This window comes from Ictidomys tridecemlineatus, chromosome 16, assembly GCF_052094955.1.
Source record: "Ictidomys tridecemlineatus isolate mIctTri1 chromosome 16, mIctTri1.hap1, whole genome shotgun sequence".
Lineage (NCBI taxonomy): Eukaryota > Metazoa > Chordata > Mammalia > Rodentia > Sciuridae > Ictidomys > Ictidomys tridecemlineatus.
This window is the reverse complement of record NC_135492.1, coordinates 52,045,006-52,070,881: the sequence shown is the minus strand read 5'-3', so window position 1 is coordinate 52,070,881 and position 25,876 is coordinate 52,045,006. Positions and strand designations below refer to the sequence as shown.

The 25,876-nt window shown below is 47.4% G+C and overlaps 1 protein-coding gene across 1 annotated transcript; it reads right to left on the bottom strand.

Annotated features, from left to right (window-relative positions):
- Positions 1-1,346: 1,346 nt before the first annotated feature.
- LOC144371192 (uncharacterized) lies at positions 1,347-25,876 on the bottom strand. The gene is made up of 2 exons (XM_078033600.1): positions 25,438-25,876; positions 1,347-1,482 (listed from the first exon to the last, which is right to left on the bottom strand). Exons 1-2 carry the CDS (start codon positions 25,698-25,700, stop codon positions 1,371-1,373), a joined length of 375 nt encoding a protein of 124 aa, XP_077889726.1. The 5' UTR covers positions 25,701-25,876; the 3' UTR covers positions 1,347-1,370.

The following is a 25,876-nucleotide window of genomic DNA, read 5'->3' as shown; positions in this document are numbered from 1 at the left end:
AGTCCAGGCTTTAAACTGCTGGAAGCTAATGTCCAGATGATAAAAATGAGCCATGACTAGTCGGTCTCCCTTCCTCTCAAGACTCTCAATCTTCCTGCCCAGAGGAAACTGCTATTAATAGGTTCCTTCCAGAAAAAAAAAATGCAAGAAGGTACCTAAAAGCACATATCTAGATTCATAAATTGTATCTCTGCATCTTTTTAATAATAGAAATAGAAGCACTTAATACCTAGGGTGCCCCTTCTTCTCTTACTTAACATTCTTTGAAGATTTTCCACACCAAAACATCCACTTCCTCTTAAGGGCTGCAAAGTAATTCATTGTAAAGAAGTAATATGATTTAATCCCGTAGCCTTCAACATGAATACAGTTTAGAGACATTTTCCTTTGTAAATAATGCCACCGTAAGCATTTTTATATTTATGTCTCTCTTGATCAGAATGAATTTGTCTCAGGATGAGTTTGGAGAAGCAGGGTTGCTGGCTGTGTTGAGACACTCGAGGCAGACTGCCACGCCGCTATGCAAAGTGGGTACAGGGATTTACGTGCAGCTGATTTGTAAATAATGGTCAGCTGCGAAAGCTTATGCTCACTGAGTGACGTTTATCTAATTTCTAAGGCATGGGTAAAGGAAGTGTTGCTTTCGGATGATGAAGAACCTAGTCAGACTGTCAAATTTTTTGATTCATCTGCAGGTGCTTTCACAATGCACTCGGCAAGAAAGGATCCTTTTAATTTTTTTTTTTCTCTGGGGTTTCTATAAAAGAAAGTGGGGACCCAGGGCAAATTCTTTTCAGAGCTTAGACACAGGAACAGTTCTATGGAAAAGCAGTTAAGTGTCTCCTTCTGTTCTCGCTCTGGCCTCCAGGAGGCTCAAAATTCTATCTGCTACTCAAGCAGAACATCGGGATGAACCAAGGAGGAAGCACCATGATTTTGATATTTATTCCTAATTCTATCAGAGTCACCTTACTGCATCTATGCACCTTCTCCTGGGCTGTTTGGGAAGTTGGTGGTCTAGAATTAAATCAAATACAAAGGATCTAAAGCTAATAAAAGAGGGCAGACCCCAGGGCTACATGGCCAAGGCAAGGATAGAGCCAGAGGGGCACTCTCCCCCCCTTCCTGCTCGGCATGTGTAAGACACTTAATTATTCTTATTGCTCTTTAGCATCACTAAAAGAAAACAAATCTGGAAAATTCCCTCATCTTCCCCACTTTGCAAGTGGACGGCAAGAATTCAAGTTTCCAGGTAGGAAGGGGTTTTGGAGATCCCCTGAGCAAACCTACGACTTGACAAACGCGGAAACTGAGGCCCAGAGCAGCGAGGCCACTTACCTGAGGCCACAGCTCTAGGGAGGGAGGCGGGACTAGAAGGTGGGCGGCTTGAGGTCCAGGCCGGGGCGCTCCCCCACTGCATAACACGCCACTCGGACGACTTGGGGTGGCAGGAGAGAGGAGGAGAAGGTGACCCCACAGCCCCTAGCAAGGGAAACAACAAGAAGGACTTGAGGCACTCATAAATAATTAAGCAATTAGCTGCAGCAGCGACTCCCTCCCCTCCAGCATCTAGTCACCAAGGCAACTTGGGCAGGGTGCCTGCTGGTTGCCTAGTAACCGTGTGGTCTGTTCCCCTGACATGCTCCCTAGGCATCAAAGGATTGGAGATCCAGGAAGAACCTGACCCAGGCATCACTATTCCAACACCTTTATTTTTTCCAGCTGAGGAGATGGAGGCCCAGAGAAGCTGGGTAACCTGCTCAAGGTCACACAGTCACTCGGAGGAACAGTCAGCCTCCATTTCCAGGTCCTCTCCAGTGCATCCAGGCCACCTTGGGGAGGCTGCACAGGGAGGAGAGGAGGAGGTCTCCCCATAGTTCCTAGAAGAGGAGGAAGTCAGAGCCAGTGAGCAAGCAAGCCAGAGACAGAGACCTTGAGAGCTCATGTGCAATTAGCAGGAGCTGGTAATCCCATCAGCCCAACTTTCACCATCACCATGGCAACATGGGTGAGGCGGGCGCTGGTTGCCTAGTTACAAGTGGTCCTCTCTCTTCCACTCTCCTCCTGCTCCCTGGGATGTCATAGGAACACAGAACGGTGGAGTTGGATGGGAAGGCAGGGATCCTAACTTGGTCTTCGCCTTCAAGCAACCAGGAAGCTGAGGCTCAGGGACACCACGCAAGCCCCAGAGCCACAGAGCTGGCTGGGAACCTTTCCTCCACTGAGATGACCTGTCGCAGCACTGCAAGAAGGGAACCTGTCCTCCGTAGTCAGACAGGCATGGGAAATGCGGGAGGTCCTCCAGAGGGGACTCTACTCTTGTCTACCGGGTGGCAAAGCCACATACACAAAGTGGCACACAGCGAGGTGCACAAGAACAGTGCCTACACACCCAGTCTCCTCGACGGAAAACCCGAGCCAAAAGCCACTGCTTCCCAAACCTAGCAAGATCCTTATGCTCTCTGCACCTCAGTCCCCACACCTGAGGAGCAGGTACCCTGACAGTCCAGATTTCCAAAGCCGTCATTAAGATTTAAAGAGAAATGTAGCTGGGTGCAGTGGCGCATGCCTGTAATCCCAGCAACTCAGGAGGCTGAGGCAGGAGGATGTCATGTTCAAGGCCAGCCTCAGCAATGAGGTGCTGATCAATTTGGCAAGACCCTGTCTCAAAACAAAATATAAAAAAGGGCTGAGGATATGCCTCAGTGGTTAAGTGCCCCTGGTTCAATCCCTAGTATCAGAAAAAGAAAAGATTCATCTCAAAGGCGTTGGTGTGCAATAAGGACAGAGTGAATGCTGGGTGGTCAGTAATTCCACATCCAGTACACACTTGTCCATGCCTGCTATGCAGACGCCCCAGCACGGGCTCTGGAGAGATTCACTAGTGAGCATGACTAAGGAGGAGGGACAGACCCCCCTGCCTGGGGCCTGACGTTGCAGGTGTGTGTGGTGATTCGGTGTGTGTTGCACGGCTGCAGGAACCCACTGGCAGTGTGTCCCGGGGCTCCTCCTCTAAGCCTGGAAGTTTCCTGTTTACAGGGTGTGATGCTATAAATACTCAGGCCTGGCTTCTCCGTGGGAACTCTGTTTTCCTTTCTGTTAAAAGCTCTCAAGAGAAAAGAAGGCAGTGGCCGCTAGATGGCAGACACCAGGTCCCCGACAGACAGCAGCGCCAGAAGGAACGGGCCCCAGGCTTCCAGCAGAGCCAGAGCGGGTCAGCCCCAGGCTGATGGCTGGGAGGCCAGTCCGGGGACACTGGGGGTGTCAGGGCAGCCTGCAGTGTGGGTTCGCAACATTGCTTGGAGGGAGACGGATCTCAGCGTCAAACAAGCTTGCTTCTGCTGTGAGCTAGCTCTGCGACCCCAGGAAGTCATCAGCCACGCTCAGCAGGGGGCCCTCCATCTGGGACACAGAGATGGCAGCGAGGGCTCTCCTTCTACAAGCTGCACACAGACAGAGCTCCACCCCTGTTAGCTGGATCCCAAAGACCGTGAAGGTGGAGTCCAGAGTCAGGAAGTAATATGGGGTAAGTGTGCTCAGGGAAGAAGCTGGCTGTACATGGTCCCTGTGCAAAGGGGCAGGGAGCCTCAGTGGCCCCACTCTTCACGGGCACCCCCCTGTCAGTCTTAGGGCCCTCATCCTCTTTGACTCGCATCCCTCTTCCTTCTTCATTCCCATGGTGCCCCCAACCCTGGCCCCTCACCTGAGTTCCAGCCTGGACAGATGGCCATGACACAGTAGTGCCCAGGCACCAGATGGACCGGCCCTAGAATGTGCTACACTGGCTTCTGACAGCTCCCAGGACCTGGCTGAAGTCCTTCCAGTGCCCACAGAGTGAGGCTCCTCCTGTGCTTCTCCTGCCTTTTTATCCCCTGGACAAGCCACTCCACGTCGCTCGGGGGCCGTGGGCACCTGCACCTGCGGCTGCCTCCACTGTGCATGGGTGGCCCTTCCCCAGCCCAAGCCTCCACCCGATTCAGGCGGTGCCCTCTCCCACGCGGCCTCTCTCCCTCATCTCTGCAGCCCCCCCACCTGGCACAGGCGGGTCACCCAGCTGGTGCCACCACTGCCATCAGGAAGTGATCTGGGCAGGCAACAGACCTTGACTGCCCGGAGGAGCCTGTGACTGTCTGCAGTTTCTCCTGTTTCTCTTCTGCCACTTTCTCCTCGCCGTGGACAGCCTGTTTGGTCAACTCCTGACATATATCTGTCCTCAAAGCCTGACAGCTGAAATCTCCAGTCGAGCCTGCAGCGTCCTGCCCACGGCAACACACCTTCCAGAATGCAGCTGCAGGCACGTTTCCAAATACATTTTGGGGTGTGTGTGTGTGTGTGTGTAAAAATATTACACATTTACATATACTTGGAAATACGGACGTATATGTTAAATATGTGGACTTGAAAAATATATCTATGGACAGAATTTGGAAATACAGATATTTCCAAACAGATCTGCCCCACTCCTGGGAGCATCCATCCGCACTCGGCCTTGCCCCAACAGGAGCTCCTGGGCAGGCCTGGCCCCACCACCACCCCCCAAGCCCCTGAGACATTCAGGATCCTGCCCCCACGTGGTCACACACTCCACTCCCACCTCCACGTTCTCGCCCGAGAACTTCTCTTCTCCGAGCATCCACATTCTTTAGGCTTCTCCAAGGACCGAGGAAAGATCCACTGCAGGACAGGCCAGAGAATCCTGGAGCCGTGGCTGAGCAGGTCCCCACACTCCTGTCCCCAGGAGCCCCTCTCCCTGGCCGGGAACCCTGGGGAGTGACCATGTTCTTCTTTGCTCATGGAAGGTCCCCGTGGCATCTGCGTTGGGTCTGCGGCTTCTGAGTGAGGTCCTCAGGACCACCTCTGTTGGGCACTTAGATTGTCCCCAGGGTCCGCGTCCATCATGCACAACCCTCCGTCAACACCCTCTGCTGGTCACTGGCTTCTGATGCAGAGGTGGTCAATAATATCTGGGGACCAGCCAAGCAAACAGAGGTGTGGCCATCAGTGGGCAGGTGACGGGGCTGGCAGGTCTCCACGTGCCCTTCAGTGAGTTTTAAAAGGCAAGAAAAGATGGTCAGTAGGGAAACACTGGGATCTGAGGAAGGTCTAAAATGCATGCCTGAGCCCACGCTGGGCAGTGATGGTCTGGAGGAGTCCACCCTCTGGGTCCCCTGTCCTGGCTGCACAGTGGGTGTGTCCGGGTGCGGGCTCGGACACATGATGAGGCCTGATGTCAGTCGCACCATGTCACGTGACGTTGGTCCTAGCTTTCTTTCTGTGATTCCTTTGGGGACAACCCTGCATCTTCTCTGCCACAGGAGTCAGAGACCAGCTTGTAGAGTGCGTAGCAGAGGCAACGGTCCCAGGTAGCCTGGCACTGTCCTGCTTCAACCACTGGAGGCCCAGGTCCCAGTGCCAAGTCCAGGAAAACCCCTGATCCTGGGCCACCTGGAGAGGCTGGTCAGCTAGGAGCAGGTCCGCAGAGCACTGCCTGCCTGGCCTCATGTCCTGAGGTCCTGGCACAGGGGGACCAGGCTGAGGTAAGACAGCAGAGCCATGGGAGGTCCCTGGACCTTTTACAGCAAGGGCTCCTACTCATTTTTCAACTCTCTCTCTTCTATGCACCAAATTTTAATGTCTAAGACAATTTGGGGGAACAAAGCACCATCAAGAGCATCCCTCCTTAGTGCAGGTCCAGGTCCAAGGTCTACCAAGACCCCAACAAACAACCAAAACAAAGAACCCACCCAGAAGTTCACGGAGACAGAAGTCACGTTCCCGGGGCCAGGGCATCTGCAGCCTTGGCTCTGCTAATGGCCCTTCCTTGGGACTAAAACCAAAAACAAACAGCACAACAAACAACACAAAACCCCAGACCTCTCACCCAAATATGCGTTTCCCACTTGCTTTTTTTAAAGGGAAAAGTGATCATAAAGAGAGGAAATTTTAAGAAATCCACAAAAGAAAGAAATATTCATGCAGAAAACATCCACTCACTCAGAAAAAATGTCGGGAAGTGACCGCGTGGCCACCTGCACCGTCTGTCCCTACTGCGTGCCCAGCCTGAGCTCCCTGTGGTACAGCGGACCTTTGCAGGCCTGGGAGAAGCTTATGAAGAAATGCTCCTGCCGTGGGAGCCCTTCTAGAATATTTCCTTCACGAAAGCCCAGATGGAAATTCCTTACAGGTCGCTTGTTTCTTTAAGCTAAGTAGGTCACAACTGGAGAAGCCACTACCAAGTGATGAGCACCATCAGAAAGGAAAAGAGTTTTTAAAACGAAGCCACCGTTATTTGTTTGTTTGTTTGTTTTCAAACTGCATGATTTTATCAGAGCCCTTGTCACTGTGCAAAGTGCTTCGTTAGAAAATAGGAAGACACTTTACAAGCGTTTAGGACAAAGAAACCCCTGCAGTTACAAAATCCCTGTCCTATTATCAAAAATACAAACAACAGTAAGTGTTGGCAAGGATGTGGGGAAAAGGCACACTCGTACATTGCTGGTGGGACTGCAAATTGGTGCAAGCCTCTGGAAAGCAGTGGGGAGATTCCTCTGAAAACTTGGAATGAAACCACCATTTGACCCAGCTGTCCCCCAGATGACTTAAAATCAGTGAACTATAGTGACACAGCCACATCAGTGTTTATAGCAGCTCAATTCACAGTAGCTAAGGTTGGAACCAATACATGGGTGGATGAAGTGTGGTAACACAATGGAATGTTAGTCAGCCATAAAGAAGAATGAAATCATGGCATTGGCTGGTCAATGGGTGGAATGGAGACTATCAGTGCTAAGTGAAATAATATGTCCAGGGAAATAAGCTAGTCCCCTAATACCAAGGGCTGCATGTCCTCTCTGTTATGCAGATGCTAACACTCACTGAGGGGCGGGGGGGGGGGGTTGGAGAATAGTTCACTGGATTAGAGACCAGGGAATGAAGGGAAGGGAGAGAGGCTAGGAATAGGAAAGACAGTACAATAAGTCAGACCTATGGCCAGTGTAAGGCCACAAGAACGGATTCCAATTAGAATAAGTTATACCCCATGTATGTATAATATGTCCAAATGCACTGTACTGTCATGTGTGTCTAAAAAGGGGGAGGGAGGGAGGAGGGAGGAGGAGGAGGAAGAGGAAGAGGAGGAAGAGGAGGAGGAGAAAAAGGAGGAAAAGGAGGAAGAGGAGGAGGAGGAAGAAGAGGAGGAGGAGGAGAAGGAAGAGGAAGGGGAGGGAAAGGAGGAGGGGGAGGAGAAGGAAGGGGAGGAGGAGGAGGAGAGGAGGAGGAGGAAGAGGAGGGGGAGGGGGGAGGAGAGGGAGGAGGGGGAGGAGGAGGGGGAGGAGGAGGAGGAAGAAATCCCTGCCCTCATGGGGTTTGGCTTCCCCACTCAGGGACCATTCACACCTCCATTTTTGCTGCTTCTCCATGGTGTCCCAGAGGTGACAGAAAACAGTGCTTGCTTTATTTGGTCATGGACACGAGGGACCTGTTACTTTTTTTAAAATATCACCTACCATATTCAGTCATTCCAAGCCATGCAAGGGAATCTCACAGAAATGGGAAAGAGGAGGCAGGAGGAGGCCGGGCAGGGAGACCTTGTTGCTTGATATGGATACATTGTCTCAGGTCACTCTGTGTCTGAGTCAGCTTAAAGGAGACACTGTGTTCATCAATAACTGGCTCTTCCCCCAAACAAACAAACAAAAGTAAAAACAGAAGCCAAAGTCCCTCTCCTTCGCCACCAGCAGTGAGGGGACCCTCCCGGTACAGACAGGTGCCGTGGGTCCTCCCTCTCGTCTTGTCTGGTTCCATCCCCACATACCGGGCCCTGGGGTTCCGCTGCACGTTATGACATTTATGGGGACACAGCTAGCCATATGCCCGCGTTGACATGGAACTGCTGTTCTAGAACACGGGCTCTAACTGAGGACGGTGCCCCACAGGTGACTTCCCACTTCCGTGCCACCAATATTGACTGTCACTGAGGGTGTCCTTGGAGGTAGATCAGACTCACTTTGTCTTGTCAACGTCTACCAGGTTCTGGTATTCTGAATTCTCTGAATTCTCCTAAACGTGGCTCCAGCCTCCTATCATCCTGTTATAGTGTGGACATGAGGTGTCCCCTAAGACTCCTGTGTGAATCCAGGAATGTTCCGTGGTGAAGTGACCGGACCTGGACGGTGAGGGCTGTGATCTAATTAGTCCTTCTAGTGAGAAGGGTCTGACAGGGCGGGGACTGTAGGAGGTGGGGCGTGGCTGCAGAAGGTGTTCACCATTTTGCATCCTGGAAAGGAAGTGTCTCACCTCCCTGCAGGCCCTCCCTGTCCCTCCCTGTTTCCCACCTGCCATGAGCTGAGCAGCTGCCCTCCTCCATGCCTTTCCACCACCATGTGCTGTCTACCTGGAGCCCAGAGCCTTGGAGCCATCCAGCCATGGACTGTGCCTCCAAAACCACGAGCCAAAGCCAACTGCACCTCCTGTAACTTATTCCTGTTGGGTATTCCAGTCCCAGCCACAAAGAGTTGACTGCCATACATCCCTCAAATGCCTAAGGTGGATGTTTTTTCTTATCTTATTGGACTAAGATATTTTGTTAGATCAAATATCATCTTGTCAATAAAATGCAATACCGTATTTTTTCAGGTTTTGCAAAAGCACGGTGACCGATGCAAGGAATTTTCTATTTTTCATTCTGAGAGAAAATCATTAATAAAACCACAGTCCTTGCAAGACTCAGAATTTAGCTGTTCGAGAATGCGAACCACCCATAAAGGCAAGGAGTAAATCACCAGTGAAGGAACAAGCCTTCTGCTGGTGCCATCCGGATGGAGATGAGCAACGGAATCACGCTTTGCAGAATCACACAGCCTCTTAACAAGCTGCTGCATCATCTCTGTTGATTTAATTCAGCTGGAAGACACCAGAAATGCTCACGACTTGCTTGCGAAAGCACCTCCATTTCCTGTGCTCCCAAGGCTTTGGCCGGCAAGTCCTCTCCCTGGGTTGGGAAGGTGGATTGACCTCTAAAATGGGCTTCAGGTTTGTCTCCAAACCAGCCCAGGTTCCAAGGAAACGAATGGCCCCAAATGGAAACTGAATGATTGGAATTAAGAAACTGGAACCCCAGTGTTTGGTCAAATCTTCTATCAAAGAAAGAATCCCAACACGTGTTTCACCAGGCAAGCTGGTGAGCAGCAGTTGTCATGGAAACAGGATGTCTTTCCATCACACGGGGATGGCTGTGGAGTGCTCATCTCCCTGGAATGGAAGTGTTGGCGGGAATCCACTCTCTTTCAAATCTGCATTAAAAACCATCATTTCCTTTATCTTAGAAAGGAACATACAGCCACAGGGCTGCACGCTCCTCAAACAGAGAATTAAAATTACTTGCAAAAGAATCCGTGCTTAGGTTAAAAAAAAAATTAAATTGAAAATGAATCCCATGATAGGAACCTGGTGAGGGTCAGAGGGCGCCGCCTTGGTGGGGGGCACACTCTGGGGCACCTGCACCTGGCAGTGGTCCAAGCCAGCACCGTTCCCTGGTAGCTGAAGGGACATGCTCCGGGTGTGAGGTCCCCACCACTGGTGACAGCAAGGCCCTCCTTACCCACAGATTCCCATGATGCCCAGAGGCCCCGTGACTCCTGATACACAGGCATGTGAGCCAATCCCAGCGTTTGAGGGCAGGGTCCCAGGGAGGCTGCAGCTCTGCTCCGGAGGCAGCCTGACATTCCTTCTGATCGAGGCAACCTACAGGAGCGTTGGGTCTTTTTCCTTTGTTTTCAGGTGAAGATCATTTCTCCACCTCCCTCCAAAAGAGAGAAGAGAGACGTGTGTGTGTGTGTGTGTGTGTGTGTGTCTGTTACAGCCTAGAACGCGAGGTCTCGAGGAAGCCTCAAGCTCTTCAGAAAAACAATGATCCAAATAAAAAAATCCCCGCAGCCCCGCGATACATAAAGAACCTCTTCAGCAATAAGAAAAGGAGCAGCCTGGTGTTCACGTGGGCAGGAGCCTTGACCAGACATCTCACTGGAGAGACACTCACGGCAAACAGCATGTCTAAAGATCAGCGTCCTGTCACCAGGGAAGGGCAGATTGAAGCTGCAGTGAGACGCCTTCACAGGCCCCTAAGGAGGGCTAGAACCCAGACCACCCACGGTACCCAGGGCGGGTGAGGCCGAGGCAGCAGGGACTCAGTCACTGCTGCTGGGAAGGCAGACTGCTCCAGCCACCCCGGAGGAGAGTCAGCAATCTTGTTTTTTTTTTTCAGTTGTAGATAAACAGTATCTTTATTTACTTTTTTTTTTTTTTTTAATGTGGTGCTGAGGATCGAACCCAGGGCCTCACACGTGCGAAGCAAGTGCTTTACCACCGTCACGCTAAGTGAAATAAGCCAGCCCGGCAGTTTTTTACAAAATGAGACAGACTCTCCCGTAAGATCCGTCCTAGACCTCACCCAAAGCAGCTGCAAACTCATGTCCCCACAAAAGCCCACACACAAATATCTAAGGCAGCTATATCCGTAAGTGCCCTCATTTTGAAGAAATCAAGATGTCCTTTAGCAGGTGGGTCGGTCAGTGAACCATGGTGAATGGAGACAATGGGAAATTATTCATGGCTGAAAAGAAATGAGCTATCAAGCCCATAAGAGACACAGAGGAAGCCTAAATGCGTATCAAGAAGTCAGTCTGCAGCAAAGGTCACAGACTCTACGATTCCAATATATGATGTTCCAGAAAAGGTAGAACTAGGGAGACAGTCAAAGAATCAGTGGTGGCCAGGGCTGGGGAGGGGGGAGATGACCACGAGGGGCACAGGGATTTGCAGCAGTTAATCTACTCTCCATGGTACTCTGCCGGTGGACACCTGCCATCATCTGCTTGTCAAAAGCCACAGAATGTATAAAACCAAGCGTGAACCCTGACGGAAGCTCTGCACTTTGTGTGACAGCCCGTTGACATAGACTCAGGAACCCTAGGGAACGCTCCACTCTGGTGTGAGATGTCGATAAGGAAGGGGAGTGTGCACGTGGGGTGCGGCCTGAGGGGCACCCCTGGACCATCGGCTCCATTTTGCTGTAAACCCAAAAGTATTTTACAAAATAGTTTACTAAAGAAAAACACCAGCAGAAATCATACAGTCCTTTAGTGTCTAACTACATGCTGACACTTTCCTACCTAATCCATGCCTCAGCCGCAGCAGGCAGGTATGATCCATTTATACACCAGAGGCTCAGAATGGAAAATAACATTCACCTCCAGTGGCCAGCGGCTTGGAGGACCAGCCCGAGACTGCCTGGTTCCCTGCCTGCGCTGCTAACACTGCAGACTCCTCCTGAGAACACCTTCCCTGTAACCCTGGGCAGCACCTGAGAAATGGGTGCTCGGGAAAGCATGTGCATTATGCCCCAGAGTGTTCAAATCAGAGCCCTGTGGGCTGGGTGCTTCCAGGGCTGGTGGCCAAGCACATGGACACGCGTTAGAGGAACAGCAGAGGGACAGGCAGATGCAAGCTAACAGCCACCTAGGGTTTGTCATCTGTGTCTGGAGAAGGACTGTAGGTGCCACAAACCCAAGAATGTCCATGAGGGCTGGCGTGCAGCTCCGTGGTGGAGGCTTGGCTAGCATGCAAAGCCCTGCATTCTACCCCCAGGGCTGGGAAAAAAACCAACGAACCCCAAGCACAAGATATATGAAACTCAGTCACACCAAGGAGTGCATGGTTCAATTGCTCAATATCAGAAAAAAAAGCCCAACACATTCTACACCAAGGAACAAAAGCAAGGTTAGAGAAATTTTCATAGGAAATAACACAGCTAAGAAGATAATGGCAAATCTCCTTAAAGTACTGAGAGAAAAAAGAAACACTGCAGTCTAGAGTCTGTACCCAGAGAAACAGCTCTTCAAAAAACAGTGCAGATAGCAGCTCAGGAGGCCGAGATAGGAGGATGGCAAGTTCAAGGTCAGCCTCAGCAATTTAGTGAGGCCCTAAGCAACTTAGAAAAACCATGTCCAAAATAAAAAAAATAAAAAGGGCTGTGGATGTGGCTCAGTGGTTAAGTACCCCTGGGTCCAATCTTGATACCAAAATAGATAGTTAGACAGACAGATAAATAAAATGCAGAAGAAATCTGTAGTGGACATGGAGGGACAGGCTTTGGGATGTCTCCTGTTGAGCACAGCAAAACCGTGAATGCTATACAGAGGGAAACATTAGATGACAATAAAAGATAAGACCCAGCCAGGGACCCTGGGGTCCAAGGCACATACCATGGTGAGTTCTCTGGGTTTTCTTTTTGCCTCAGTCTCCCAGACTTGGAGCTGGGGAAAGTGGAACCCAGAAGCACCCGTGAGGACCGACAAGAAAAGTCTGCTTCCTCTAGCCAAGGGGCCAGGAAAGGAAAAGTCCAGCAATTAAAATGCTCCTACGCAGAACCGTGGTAGCCAACACAATGGCAAACTGTGATCCCACCGTGCCCAAACCAGCAAGGCCAGGCAGGAGGCTCAGACACTGACTTCCAACAGGTTAGAGTGGATTAACCAACGACAATAAAAATCATGATCCAACAAAATGCTATCTACAGAAGACATGCTCCAAAAGAACCACATGGGTAGGCGGAAAGGAAAAGGATGGGAAAATTTACATCACGTGACTCCTCTCCCAAAAGTAACATCAACTTCAGATAAGGTCGACTTCAGGGCAAAGTTTATAGTGTAATTGCGAAAGGATCCACCCATAGGGAGGACATGAAATTCTAAACACATATGCACCAAACAACAATGCTTGAAAACATACAAAGTGAAACTTGACAGACCTGAAAGGGAAATAGGCAATCTACAATGATAGCTGAGGATTTTGACAGAAGTCCTCTCAGAGACAGACAAAATCAGCAAAGATACACAAGAAATAGGTAACAAAACCAGCCAACAGAATCAGATAGCCATGTACAGCACTTGAACAGAATACACATTTTTTTTTTTTTATTCAGGAGCATGTGAAACCTTCAGGAAGACGGATTATATACTTAGATAATAAAACAAATCTAAGTGACTGCATTTCACCGCAAAACCCTCACTGCTGCATGATTGTTGCACCCTGTTTTTTTTTTTTTTCAGTCCAAAAATTGATTTCTCACCTTCCGTTACATGACTGTTGCAAGGTGTGATTTTGTCGCTTCAAAGTGAACTGAGCAGTGACATAGTCCACAGTGGCCCATGGATACATGTTTGTCTTCTTGCATACCACAAGCTGTAAACTTGGAATTCTCAGTGCATGTGCACATCACTGTATGTCCAAAAGCTGGCTCGCATAGCTTGATTATAGCCTATAAACACGTCACATGAGGGGCACCTAGGGTGCCGCATCAGACAACAAAAACAACAACCACAGCACAGAATCTTCAGACAGAACATTCAACTTTCTAAGTACGCACTTCTCAGTACAGTGGTAAGGTTTCTCAAGTGTAAGATTTTGACTGTTATGCCAAATCAATAACACTGAATATGTTTTTTTTTTTTTCCCGGACTAGGAAAATGTTTGCCAAACTTCCATGAAGAAATGACATGCATTCATTTGAACTATTCATTTTTAAGGAATATTTGTGAGTATTCCACACATCCTGATTTTACACCAAAGACAGTTTAATAATAAATGATTTTAAGTAAGACCAGTGCAATTAAAAAAAAAATACACATAATGATGCCATCTCACTTTTTTTGCCAAAAAAAAAAAATGGCATAAAATCTGGGATGAAATTTCCAAATGCTTGAAAATTACACAATGTTCATATGGATTAAAAAGGAAAGATCAGAGGAAATTTAAATATAGTTCCACCTGAAATGAATGAAAAGACAATGTATTAAAATATGTCAGATGCAGCTAAAGCACTGGTGAGAGGGAAATTGATAACATCCAATGCTTACACCAGAGTAGAGAAAAGATCTCAAATCAGTGATCTAAATTCCTACATTTAAAAAAAAAAAAAACTAGGAGAGAGAGAGAGAGAGAGAGAGAGAGAGAGAGAGAGAGAGAGAGAGAAAAGCAAACCCAAAAGCAAGCAGAAGGGAAGAGAAAATAAAGAGTAAAATCCTTGAAATCAAGAACAGATATATTAATAGAGAAAAATTGATGAAACAGAGAAAGAGAGTCTTTCAGACATGCAAAAGCTGAAAGTGTCCATCTCCAGAGGATCAACAGCACAGGACTCTCTTGCAGGAGCAGCATCATGGAATCAGAAGGGCTGAGATCTACAGAAAAGACTGAACAGCACTGGGAATGGTAGTCAACTGAGCAAATGAAAGAGAACTTCATCATTTAAAAATCCCTGGAGGTTAATGGACAGTTTAAACAAAAAATAACAACCATGGAGTGTGGGTCTCATAACAGACAAAAGAAGTATCCGACAAGGACAGTACAAAGGCTGGAGTAAGAAACAAGAGGGTGCCGTGGCCAGGTCTCATACACCATGTGGACAGTCGAGATCACATGCAGGGGGCTGGGGTTGTGGCTCAGCGGTAGAGCCTTGCATGTGCAGGACCCTGGGTTCGATCCTCAGCACCACATAAAAATAAATCAGTGAAATAAAGGTATTGTGTCCAATTACAACTAAAATATTTAAAAAAAAAAAAAAGATCACATGCAGGTGGACGGTGGTAAGTTGAAGATGTGCCCACCACACCAAAATCAAACACATGCACAGCAGATTCACAGCTATTCTTCCAGCAATGAAATTAAAAGGAAATCAGACTCAATATTGTATTAATCTAACAGAAGGCATAAAAAGAGGGGGAAAAGGAACAAAGAGCAGGTAAGATGAGTGGTAAACAAATAGCAAGATGATGAACTTCAGTTTCTCTTACCATCCCAATGTCCATGCTAATTGTAAACAGTCTACACACCCTGGGGGGATGCTAAGGATTGTTAGAATGGATAAACAGCAAGACCCAACAGAATGCTTTCTACAAGCATGCACTTTAACTTAAAAGACAGACATAGCAAAAAGTAAAGGACCGAATATTTTCTTTCTGTGTGCTATATTAAAAACTTTCAACTATTTAAACAGCATCTACTATTTGCCAGGAGCACATGAGAAAAACTGTTAAAGGAGCAAAAGAACTGTAACAATTCACTAAAACCCACAGGTCTTGAACTCACAAAAACACAGGCACCTACCCTGAAATCCCAGACTGAGATTGTGAACAAAATCAGAAGTTATTTTGATCCTTAGCTTTTTTTTTTTTTTTTTATGAGCGGATCCTACAATAAAATAGTATGTCATGTTAAAAAAGGGAATGAAAGAAGAAAACTGCAGAAAGAAAACACTCTCAAAAGAAAACTGGAGAGGCTATATTAATATCACATTAAGTAAATTTCAGAGCAAAGAATATTACCAGGTATAAAGAAGGCCAGTTGAGAAACGAGTTGGCTCACCAAGACGACATCATAATTCTAAACATCATTGCTCCAATGTTGCTCCAAAGAGAGCCCCAACATACATGAAGCAAAAATGGTTAGAAGTGCAAGGAGAAAGACAGATCCAACCAGGGAGAATATCAGTCAGAACACAAAAGATCTGAATGCGATCAACCAACTTTATCTGATTGACACTGACAGAACCTTCCACCAAACATCACACAGCTCATATTCAAGTGCACATGGGCTGTCACCAAGATAGATCATGTTCTGGGCCATCAAATAAGTCTCAATAAATTTAACAGAATTGGAGTGGAGTAAGTATATTCTCTGATACAATGGGGTCAAATCAGAAATCGTAAAGACCTCGAGCTTTGTGAATCCCCAAATACTTAAAAACTAAGCAACCCATGTTCTGTGTGACCTGTGGACCAAAAGACAAATCAGAGGGGAAACGGGTGAATATGAAGACCCACGTATCAAGTCAAGGGATGCTGCTTGAACAGTTCTTAGAGACAACTTTAAGACAATGCTGTAAGAAAGACCCCAAATTAGTGAACTCCGCTCCCACATGAGGAAACTAGATACCAGAAGCCTACTGGACTCAAATAGAAGGAAGAAAATCAAGATGAAATATAGAACACATGGAACGGAAAGAAAATGCCAAGAGCAGCCAGAAAAGTAATACAGAAAAATCAATGACCCCAAATATGGTCCTTTGAAATTAAAAAAAAAAAAAAAGTTCTAGCTAGACAGTACAAAGAAAACCGGAGAAGACAAAAATGGCTAATATCAAAATTGAGATAGGTGACATAAATACAATTTATGTATTTAGATATGTAGGAGACTATAAGGTGTTATTATCACAACTTCATCCAATGAATTGGCAAAATGGATAACAAGGACAAATTCCAAGTTTACTCAAGAAGAAAGAGTTATCACAACTATATATTTATAAAAGAAATGGAATATAGTTTCAAAAACAAAGAAAACTCCAGGCTCAGATGGCATCACTGGTGAATTCTACCAAACATTTAAGAAAAAAAAAAATACCAACTGTACACAGACTCAAGAAATTTGAAAAGAATAGAATACTTTCTTATTAGGTCAGTCTTTGCCCTGAAACAAAAACCAAACAAAGCAAACACAAGAAAATAAAGTCAAAGATCAATCTCCTTCACAAATATAGATGCAAAAATTCTAAACAAAATTTTATTAAGTACAATATAAGAATGTATAAAAAAGTGATAATCTTTGTGGTTAAGTGGTATTTATCTCAGAAATTCAAGATTGGCTTAACCTGTGAATGTCAATCAATATAATTAACAATTTAATAAACCAAAAATATAAATCTATATGATCAACTGATGCAGAGAATATTTGCCAAATCCAACATCCACTCCTGATTTAAAATATATATATATAACTCAGAAAAATAGGAATAGAAGAGAACATCTTTATCTATAGGCATCTATAAAAACCTACAATTAATAAAACTCTTAGGGGCTGGGGATGTGGCTCAAGCGGTAGCGCTCTTGCCTGGCATGCGTGCGGCCCGGGTTCGATCCTCAGCACCACATACAAAAGAAAGATGTTGTGTCTGCCGATAACTAAAAAAATAAATATTAAAAAAATTCTCTCTCTCCCTCTCTCACTCTCTCTTTAAATAAATAAATAAATAAATAAAACTCTTAATGGTCAAAAACTGGATACTTTAGTTTTGATACAAAGGGAGAGACCAATGCAGTTTGATCTTATCATATCTATTTAGAATGGTATCAGAGGTGAAGGCCAATGGAATAAGGCAAGAAAAAAAAATTAAAAGCATCCAAATTGGAAAAGAAGTAAAACTGTCATCAAACATGGAAAACATGATCATCTATGTAGAAAATCTTTTGGAATTTACCCAAAAGAAAAAAAAAGCTATTAGGACAGATGTGCTTTACAAAACTTCAAAGAAAGTCAGTATTCAGAAAGCAACTCTATTTTTATATGCTAGAATTAAACAATTGGAAAGTAAAATTTCTTAAATTACCATCTACAATAGCATAAAACATGAAATGCTCATAAATTTCACAACATACAAGAATTGAACCCTGATAAGTACAAAACTACTTAGAGATATTAAAGAAGACCCAAATAAAAGAAGAGATACCTTGTTTGTGTATAAAATGATGCAGTTGTTAGACTGCCATTTCTCCTCAAGTTGATTTTCATATGATCTCAGTTAAAATCTCAACATCTTTTTTTTCTGCAGAATTTGACAGCTGGATCCTAACACACACACACACACACACACACACACACATAAATACTAATGACTTAGAAGAGCCAAATACAATGGAAAAAGATCAAAATTAGAAGAATAAAACCTTTGGATTTTAAGTTTCATTATAAAGCACAATAGTCAATACAGTGTGACATCAAGATAGGGAAGTAGATAAAACTGCATAGAACAGAAATAGATCAACACATATATGAAATTGTTTTGTCAAAGGAATAAAAGCAACTGAGTAAACAATACTTTTCTTTAAATAAAGGGCACTGGAACAATTGAATATCCATGTGGGAAAATGGCAACCTTTAATCTATATCTCCTATCATTTATAAGAAATAATTAACCATGGAAATATAATGAAATGTAAAATGTAAAATCTAAATCCAAGTAATAAAACTGCTAGGGAGAAAATCTTTGACTCTGGTTTAGGTCAGAATCAACAAAAGGATGATTCATATCATAATCCAAGTGGATAAACTGGACCTCATCAAAATTAAAATCTTTTGCTTTTCTAAAGACACTATTAAAGAACAAAAAGCCACATACCAGGACCAAATATATACAACTGACGTCTCTGAAAAAGAGCTTGTTTTCATAACACAGAAAGAACTCTCAAAACTCAATAATAAGAAAATAAAGGACCTATTGAAAAAAATATGAACAGATTTGAAAAAAAAATTTGAACAGATAAATCTGCAAAGCAGATACACAGAGGTCAATAGCATTAGGGGAAAAAAATGCTCAGCACCATTAGCCCTTCGGTCCAACCTAGCAGAATTCTATTCCCAGCTAAACTATCAATCGTGGTGAAGGTAAAATAAGACATTTGCAGATGCATAAGATTCTAAGATATTTACCTTTCTCAGGAAGCTGCTAGCCTACTTACAACATGGGAGAATGAAACAGGGAGACAACTTGGGTGGCAGGGCAGAGAAGGGGAGCACTGGCATAAGGAGGGAAGGGAGGGGTGCTCTGGGCCGGAGTGCTAGGGCAACAGCTCTCTGTGAGCCTTACTATTCATGTCCCCCAGGTTGGTTTCCCTCAGTCCTGTATCACTTGACACACTTCCTGTATGGTTTAATAATTCACACTTCTGGGCCAGACATACGGGACTTTTACCTTATGCCCAGACACTCTCTACTACCTGACCTGGACTAGGTCACTACTGCTCTAAGACTTGGGCTTCCTCATCTCTAAAATGGGACTACAGCATTTTGTAGGCAAGAATTAGATAATGAACGCAAAATACCTTAGTGCTTTACTGGATCTTAAAAAAAAAATAATAATAAGACAGCTCTTTCTTGCACTGAGATATAAAGCTATCCGCCGAACAAGAATTCCTTAGTCACCTTTTGTGTCACTGGGACCAAAAGACCTACCAATACCCATTTTAGAGGAGGAAAAGGTTTTGGGGGACTTGCGGTTTCAGAGGCCTCAGTCCATAGATGGCTGGCTCCTTTGCTCTGGGCCCAGGTGAAGCAGAACGTCATGGTGGAAGGGTGTGGAGGAGGAAAGCAGGCAGGACAACCAAGATGCAGAGAATGTTCCTCCCCAGGAACAAAATATAAACCATATATACACCAAAGGCATGCTCCCTAGGTCCCCTCTCCAGCCACAGCCCACCTGTCTGCAGTCGCCACCCTGCTGATCCCTATCAGGGGATTAATTAGGATAAGGTTCTCATAGCCTGATCATGTCACCTCTCACATGTGAGCTTTTGGGGGACTCTTCACCTCTAAACCACAATACCCCCTCCTTCCCAAGGTCACTGCAGCATCAAAGCCCAAGAATAGGCCGATGCTGAAGCCCACCAAAGGGCCACCTGGTTCTCATGGCCGTGTGGCCAGGTGTGACACTCCAGGAGACAGTTCAGAGAAAGACAGAAGAAATCTGACCCAAGGGCCTCATTCACTCAGAATGAGGACCCACATCCCTGTCAGGCCCCAACCATCGTCTAATAAGGACGCTCCCTGAGGCCACAGCACCACCTAATCTTAGGATATATCCATCGCCCCCAAACATGCACCATACCCATATCGGGCTTTCTGTGCTGGGCATTGCATATAAATGGATGCATACAATATGTGGTTTCTGTTTCAGGGTTTTTCCTTTAGCATAATGTTTTCAAGGTGCATCCTGCAGGAGCTTCCCAAGCCAGGATTTTCTTCTACAGATTATTATCATCATCCTGTGAAGTGAATGAATAACATCGTATGGACATTTGTCCCCCCCATTCTGGTTTGCCCACTGTGAGCTGTTCTTCTCTATTCATCCCTTGATGGATTCTTGCACCTCTTCTTCTGGTTGCAAGAAATCTTGCTGCAGTGCAAAGTGTGTACAGGTGTTCGTCAGGACTGGGCTCTCCTGGGTAGATCCCTAGAGATGGAGCCGCTGGCCTAGGAGACAACTCTGTGCCTCACTTTCTGAGGCTCTGCCAAACTCTTTCCAAAGCAGCTGCTTCACTATAGCACCCCAATTTCTCCAGATCACGGCCACCATTTGTTCCTGTTTTGTAACAGACACATGCTGTGAGGTGGGATTTCAGACGGCTTTGCAGTTTTCCTAATGATCTGTGATGTCAACCATCTCTCCCATGGGCTCACTGGCCATTTGTGTATCTTTCTGGAGAAATGTCTGCTCAGATCTTTTGCAGACATTTTGCAAATTGGGTTGTTTGTATTTTTATTACTGAGTTAAGAGTTCTTATACATTTTGGATACAGATCGTCCATCAGATACATGATCTGGACACATTTTCTTCTCTCCTGTAGGTTGTGTATTGGCTTTCTCAAAGGCATCCCTTGAAGCACAAACTTTTAAAATTTTAATGAGTCCCATTTATCTTTTTCTTTGTTCTCCTCTCCTTTTGTGTCACATCTGAGAACCACTGCTTGACCTGCAGTCATAAAGATGTACTGTCGTGTTTTCTACTGAGAGTTTTTAACTTTTACCTTCTCATTGATTTTAAATTAATTTTTATGTACAGTGTGAGGTGGGGGGGTGGTCCAAGTGCATTTCTTAGCACATGGAGAAAAACCACGTGTTAAAAATTTTCACTAAACCATATTTTGCTTACACGAACTACAACAATATGCCCTGGATATACACAGAAAGGTACCTTCAGCCATTCAACCACTACGGCCAGCAAAAACACAACTTTGAGATAAATATTGATCATTTTTCTCCCTCCGTTTTCCTCTTTCCTTCCAAAAATTCAAGCAGAAAGTAGGCTCTTGGCTTCCTTGCCTAGGACACATTGATGGAAGGTGCTTCCTGGCTTACGTTTTCCAAACACCTTAATCCACAAATTCACAGAGGAATTGGCTAATTACATTGTCCAAAAGGACAAGAAAGACCTGGATTATCATCCTCTTCCAGAGTGTCCTTGGAGGCAAATGTAGGAGGAAGGAGGAGAGAAGGGGGCACAGGGATCAGGGACCTGCACCGGCTTCCTGGACAGTCTTGAGGGTGAGGCTCTGGGTAGATCCACAGTCAGGGCACCTCAGCCCAGGCTCTCACACCCGAGTGCTGCGACCCTCGGTGGCTGAGGTCAGAAGCAAAGTGGAACCAGGAGCCAATGCCAGGTGAGCCATCCCCACCCACCGGCACACACTGTCTGGAATGCCCAGGGGCACTGGGCACCGGCCTGGCCTCGGTATGTGAAGAAGCAGCAGGCGAAGTCAGTGAACCAGCACCAAAGGAACTTAGCAGCAAGATAAAAAGGCAAGTCACAGTCAGATTGGGTTTCTAGGACACAGGTGTACTCTTACATTCCTGATTTATGGACTTGCATTCATCCTTGCCATGAAACGCGGAGAAGCTACCACACACAGGGCGTCCATGAGGCTGAGCTGGGGCGGGGGGAATGCGGGTCCTTCAAGCCACCAAGGCATTTATAATTTTGCAAAGAGCAACAGTTTCCATTTGTAAAACGCCACTGAGTGCATGCCTCGTGCTACGCTCTTTGTAAGTAGATCTCATTTAACCATTTTGTCCCATCATCCCAGGCGGAACTTGCAGAAAACTTAAATACAGCCAGACGTGATGGGGCATGCCTGTAAATCCCAGTGACTCGGGAGGCCGAGGCAGGAGGATCCTGAGTTCAAAGCCAGCCTCAGCAACTTAGAGAGGCCCTAAGCAACTCAGTGAGACCCTGTCTCTAATAAAACATAATAAAAAGACCAGGGATGTGGCTCAGTGGTTAAGTGCCTTTGGGTTCAATCCCTGGGACCAAAAACTGTAAAGATTTATAAGAGTATAATAACATAATTATAAATAACAACTGATATCTTAAGTAGGCTCCGAATTATGACTCCCAACCTTATTTCAATGCATCTATGTCGATTCCATTGCAATATTGCAGCAAGAAACACACAGGATTTAATGGGGTCACTGCATCTTCCTCGTCAAGGCCTTTGAGATTCAGAGATTCAGAGTAGGCAAGGGACTTTCCCAAGGATGCACAGTTAGTGTGCATCCTTGGGACCTGGATATGAAGCAGAGTCAACCTGACTCCAGAGCCTGTTTCCCTTCTTGAAGTTAGAGTTCCTTTTGAGGAGGGGCCAGCCTGAGTGCCCCGCTCTGGTCATCTAGCATCCACTGGCTTCAGACATCAGCTCATCTTTTCCAAGAGCCGGGATGCAGTTCAGTGCATCAACCGTCTCTAACTTGGAGTCCACTATGGTCATTGGTAGATGACTGAGGCTGGCCAGGAGACCGTGGCCAACATGGCTCCGTGACCCTGGAACCCATGGCCTTGGCTGGACCTATCCAGGCCAGCCGGCCAGCTCCCCTCAACAGTCAGGATCTCCCTTATCAGCCATACCTTCTTCACATGCATCAAAGAGGTGACAACTGATTTGGGGGGAAATTCCAACTTTAAATCTACGTGCAAAAGGAAAAGGTTGGTTATTAACAAAACATAAAAAAAAAATTTATAGAGGAAAAACCTCTGAGAGCTGCTTTGCTCTGATATGCTCTGGGTCCTAAGGAAGCAGGAAAAAGTCTCTTGGAAACTTCCTAGGACCAGCACGCGGAAACGGAGTGGATGCTGGTCAATGAAATGCTAACGGCTTGGTCCTACGTATTGATTGACTGCACAAACATTGAGAATGAGACGTGCACACTCATAAAGGCTGCAAGACAGCCAGCTTCTGTTCTTTGATTCTGTGCAGATGATGAAACCAAATCTCAAACCCCAGATGGAAGCACATTGGGCCCCAGGTAGCAATGGAAAACCCAGAAATTTAAAGAAGAAGGAACTAATGGCTTTTCTTGGGTGCCTTTTCTGAAGACTAAACCTCGCCCCACTGGGTTACATGACCATCTACCTCCCGTGTCCTCATGAACCGCAGAACCCAAGACCCCTAGAAATAACCGGGAGGACAATGTCCCGTTTTGCAAACGGGGACATCTGAGATTCCGAGGGGTGAGGTGGCTTGTTGAGGACGGGCACTTGTTAGAACACGTGATCTTAGAAGTTCAACTAGGCGGGGAAGGTTTTGACTCAGGGACCAGGAAGGTGAGGTTCCAGCTCCAGGGCCATTAATGCCTCTGTTTGTCCAAAGTCTAAACGTTGGACTCGGCTGTTTTGAAACATCCTTCCCTCTCCAGAGGGGCTGACTGGGTGCGCGTGAGCATCTGCTGTCTGCTTGCTGGTCGTCTTGACAAACTCAAGGGCTTTCTTTCATTAAGAGGCAGACTTTGTGGTGGTAGCAAGGGTCGGCTCTGAACTCAGGCTTTTTGTCTGGTGATCCCAGCTCTGATGCTTATGGGTGGCAGAAAGCCAGAAAACAGGAAGCCTTCTAAGCCTCATCTGCAAAGCAGAGGTTGTAAGAGCATTTACCATGCACGGCCAAGACGATGCTTAAATACCAGTGGCCTGGGGCATGGTGGCACGTGCTCCGGTAATTGGAGCCTGCTGATGCCATCACCGTAAAGCGCCCAGGGAATGTGCCCATGTGGGTTACAAGAAGACAGAGGCAGCCCAAATGCTGAGGCCCAAATGGCAGGATCTCCGCTAGGACTGTGTCTGGCTGTAAGGAAAGGCATCCGGAACCATTTCCCACCTTCCCTTGCTAAGAGTGGTAGCCAGCGCTCTGTGCTTGTTATCCCATAGGGCTTCTAGGAAGCTCTTCTGAGAGGCGCTGACTTAGAAACACTCATTCTTTCCCTGGTCGCCTTTCTGTGTGGAATGCAGAAGCAACGGCTAGATTGTCTGCAGCCTGTTTTGGTCATGAGGGAAGGGCCAAAAACCTTTCAGAGATTCAGTCAGTCCTTCAGCTAAATCAATCAATGCCAGCAACCACGGACCTCCACTTCTCTTGTTTCATGAGGAAACTAAACCTGTTTCCGCCTTTTTGCTATGATCAAAATGCAATTCCCAACCAAAACACCCTCCACAATGAACTTCTCATTTCTGTCCACATATATTTGTGGGTCTGCTCAGCCAGCCACTTGCCCTATCCGCTTGGGGGTTCTGAGAGAGGTGCTCACTTAAGACTCTGACAACAATTTCCAAATAGTTCTCAAAGGCCAAGATACTTAAGGGGAAGACAATGGCTTAGCAGCTTTAGTGTCACCAAGGAGCTTGTCAGAAATGGAGAGCATTCAGGCCCATGCTAGACCTACTGAATCAGCATTTACATTTTAACAGGATCCCCAGAGACTTTGGGGGCACACACAGTTTGAAGCACACTGCCTGAAGCACAGGTCTAAGGATATCATCACTCTCCCCCCAAACCTTCAATGACCCCTTCTTATTTACAGACTAGTTTGGGCTCCTACGTAGCCTGACATCCAAGGCCCCTTGTGATCTTGCATGGTCCTAGAAATGGCCATCAAAGTGTCCATCAGGCATGTCTTATTGGGCGGGCAAGAAATGATTCTCTGTATATTAAAAAAAAAATGAGTACCCGAGAAACACCATGTTCCCTGATTCTGGCTTTACCATGCTGCGCACTGGCAAAACAGTGCAACCCAAACACAAACACACACGCAAAAACAGCCAGACATGGTCCCTGCCTTCAGGAAGCTTGGAGACTTGTAAGAAGAAATAAAAACACCTGACAAATTCTAAGAGCTGGAAGGAAATGAACAGGGCTGCAGGGTGACCCTCGCTGGTCAGAAAGATGGCCCTGAGGCTAGGAACGGGGTGTGGAGCTGGTCCAGTGAGACTAGCGCCCTGCAGGACGAATTCCGCGTGGCTAAGGGGCAGAGCAAGGGGCTGCTGGCTCAGGCTTACCCAGCAAATAGATATCCGGGGAGGAAAGTAGCAGGTTTCACTTAAAGAGAACAGGCTGGGTCTCTTTCCTGGACGTCTGTCTGTCTTCAGCGGGCTCACTGATGTAACTCGGAGTGCGCACGCTGCAGAGCCGCTGGGAGTCCAGCCCTGGAAATCCAACCAAGTGAGATTGGCATCCCAGCACTGCTGCTCCTCGGCTCTGCCCGCCCTCCTTGCCCCTGATGTCCCTTGTCAGGGATACAGCGGGGTTCAGAATGCAGCCAACTCCGTAGTTATGGTTGGGGGGACGCTTGTGAAGCTCCCAGCACCCTGCCACCCACAGCAGGGCTCCCGGGAGTCCCAGCGGGCTTGGGATTCCCATGAGTTTCACCACCGTTGATTACCACCAGCTTTCGGAGGGTAGCTTGTCCCCGTGCTCCCGCCCCCGAGGCCTCCCCGACCCCACGGTGCCGGGCGGCCTCCCCCGCTCACGCCCGGGTGACCCCTGCGCGCCGCCGCCGCCAGACCCCCGTTACCTGGGGCCAACCGCGACTTGTCGCCACCTTGCGTCCTGGGCCCGGCCTCCCTCCCGGCCACCTCCCGGCCCGCAGCTGTCGCAGCGGCGCCCCCAGCCCGGCTGGGCCCGGGCGGCGCGGGATGCCTCGGCGGGGCTGGCGGCGGCCGCGCGGCGCGCTCCGGCGCAGGGGAGGGGGCTCGGCGGCGGCGGCGGCGGGCCCGGCGGGGGGCAGAGCCAGAGGAGCGGCGGTGGCAGCGGCGGCGGCGGAGGAGTGAGGAGCATGCGGGGGGCTGCGGGGGGCGGCGCGGGCCCGTCCGCAGCGGCGGCCGCTGCGCCCGGGGCGCGGGGAGTGGCCGGGGCCTCCTGCGCGCACCATGGCTGAGATGGCGGCGGCGGCGCGGCGGCGCGGGCAGCCGGAGCGGGGCCGGCGGGGCGCGGGCTGATCCCCGGGCCCGGGA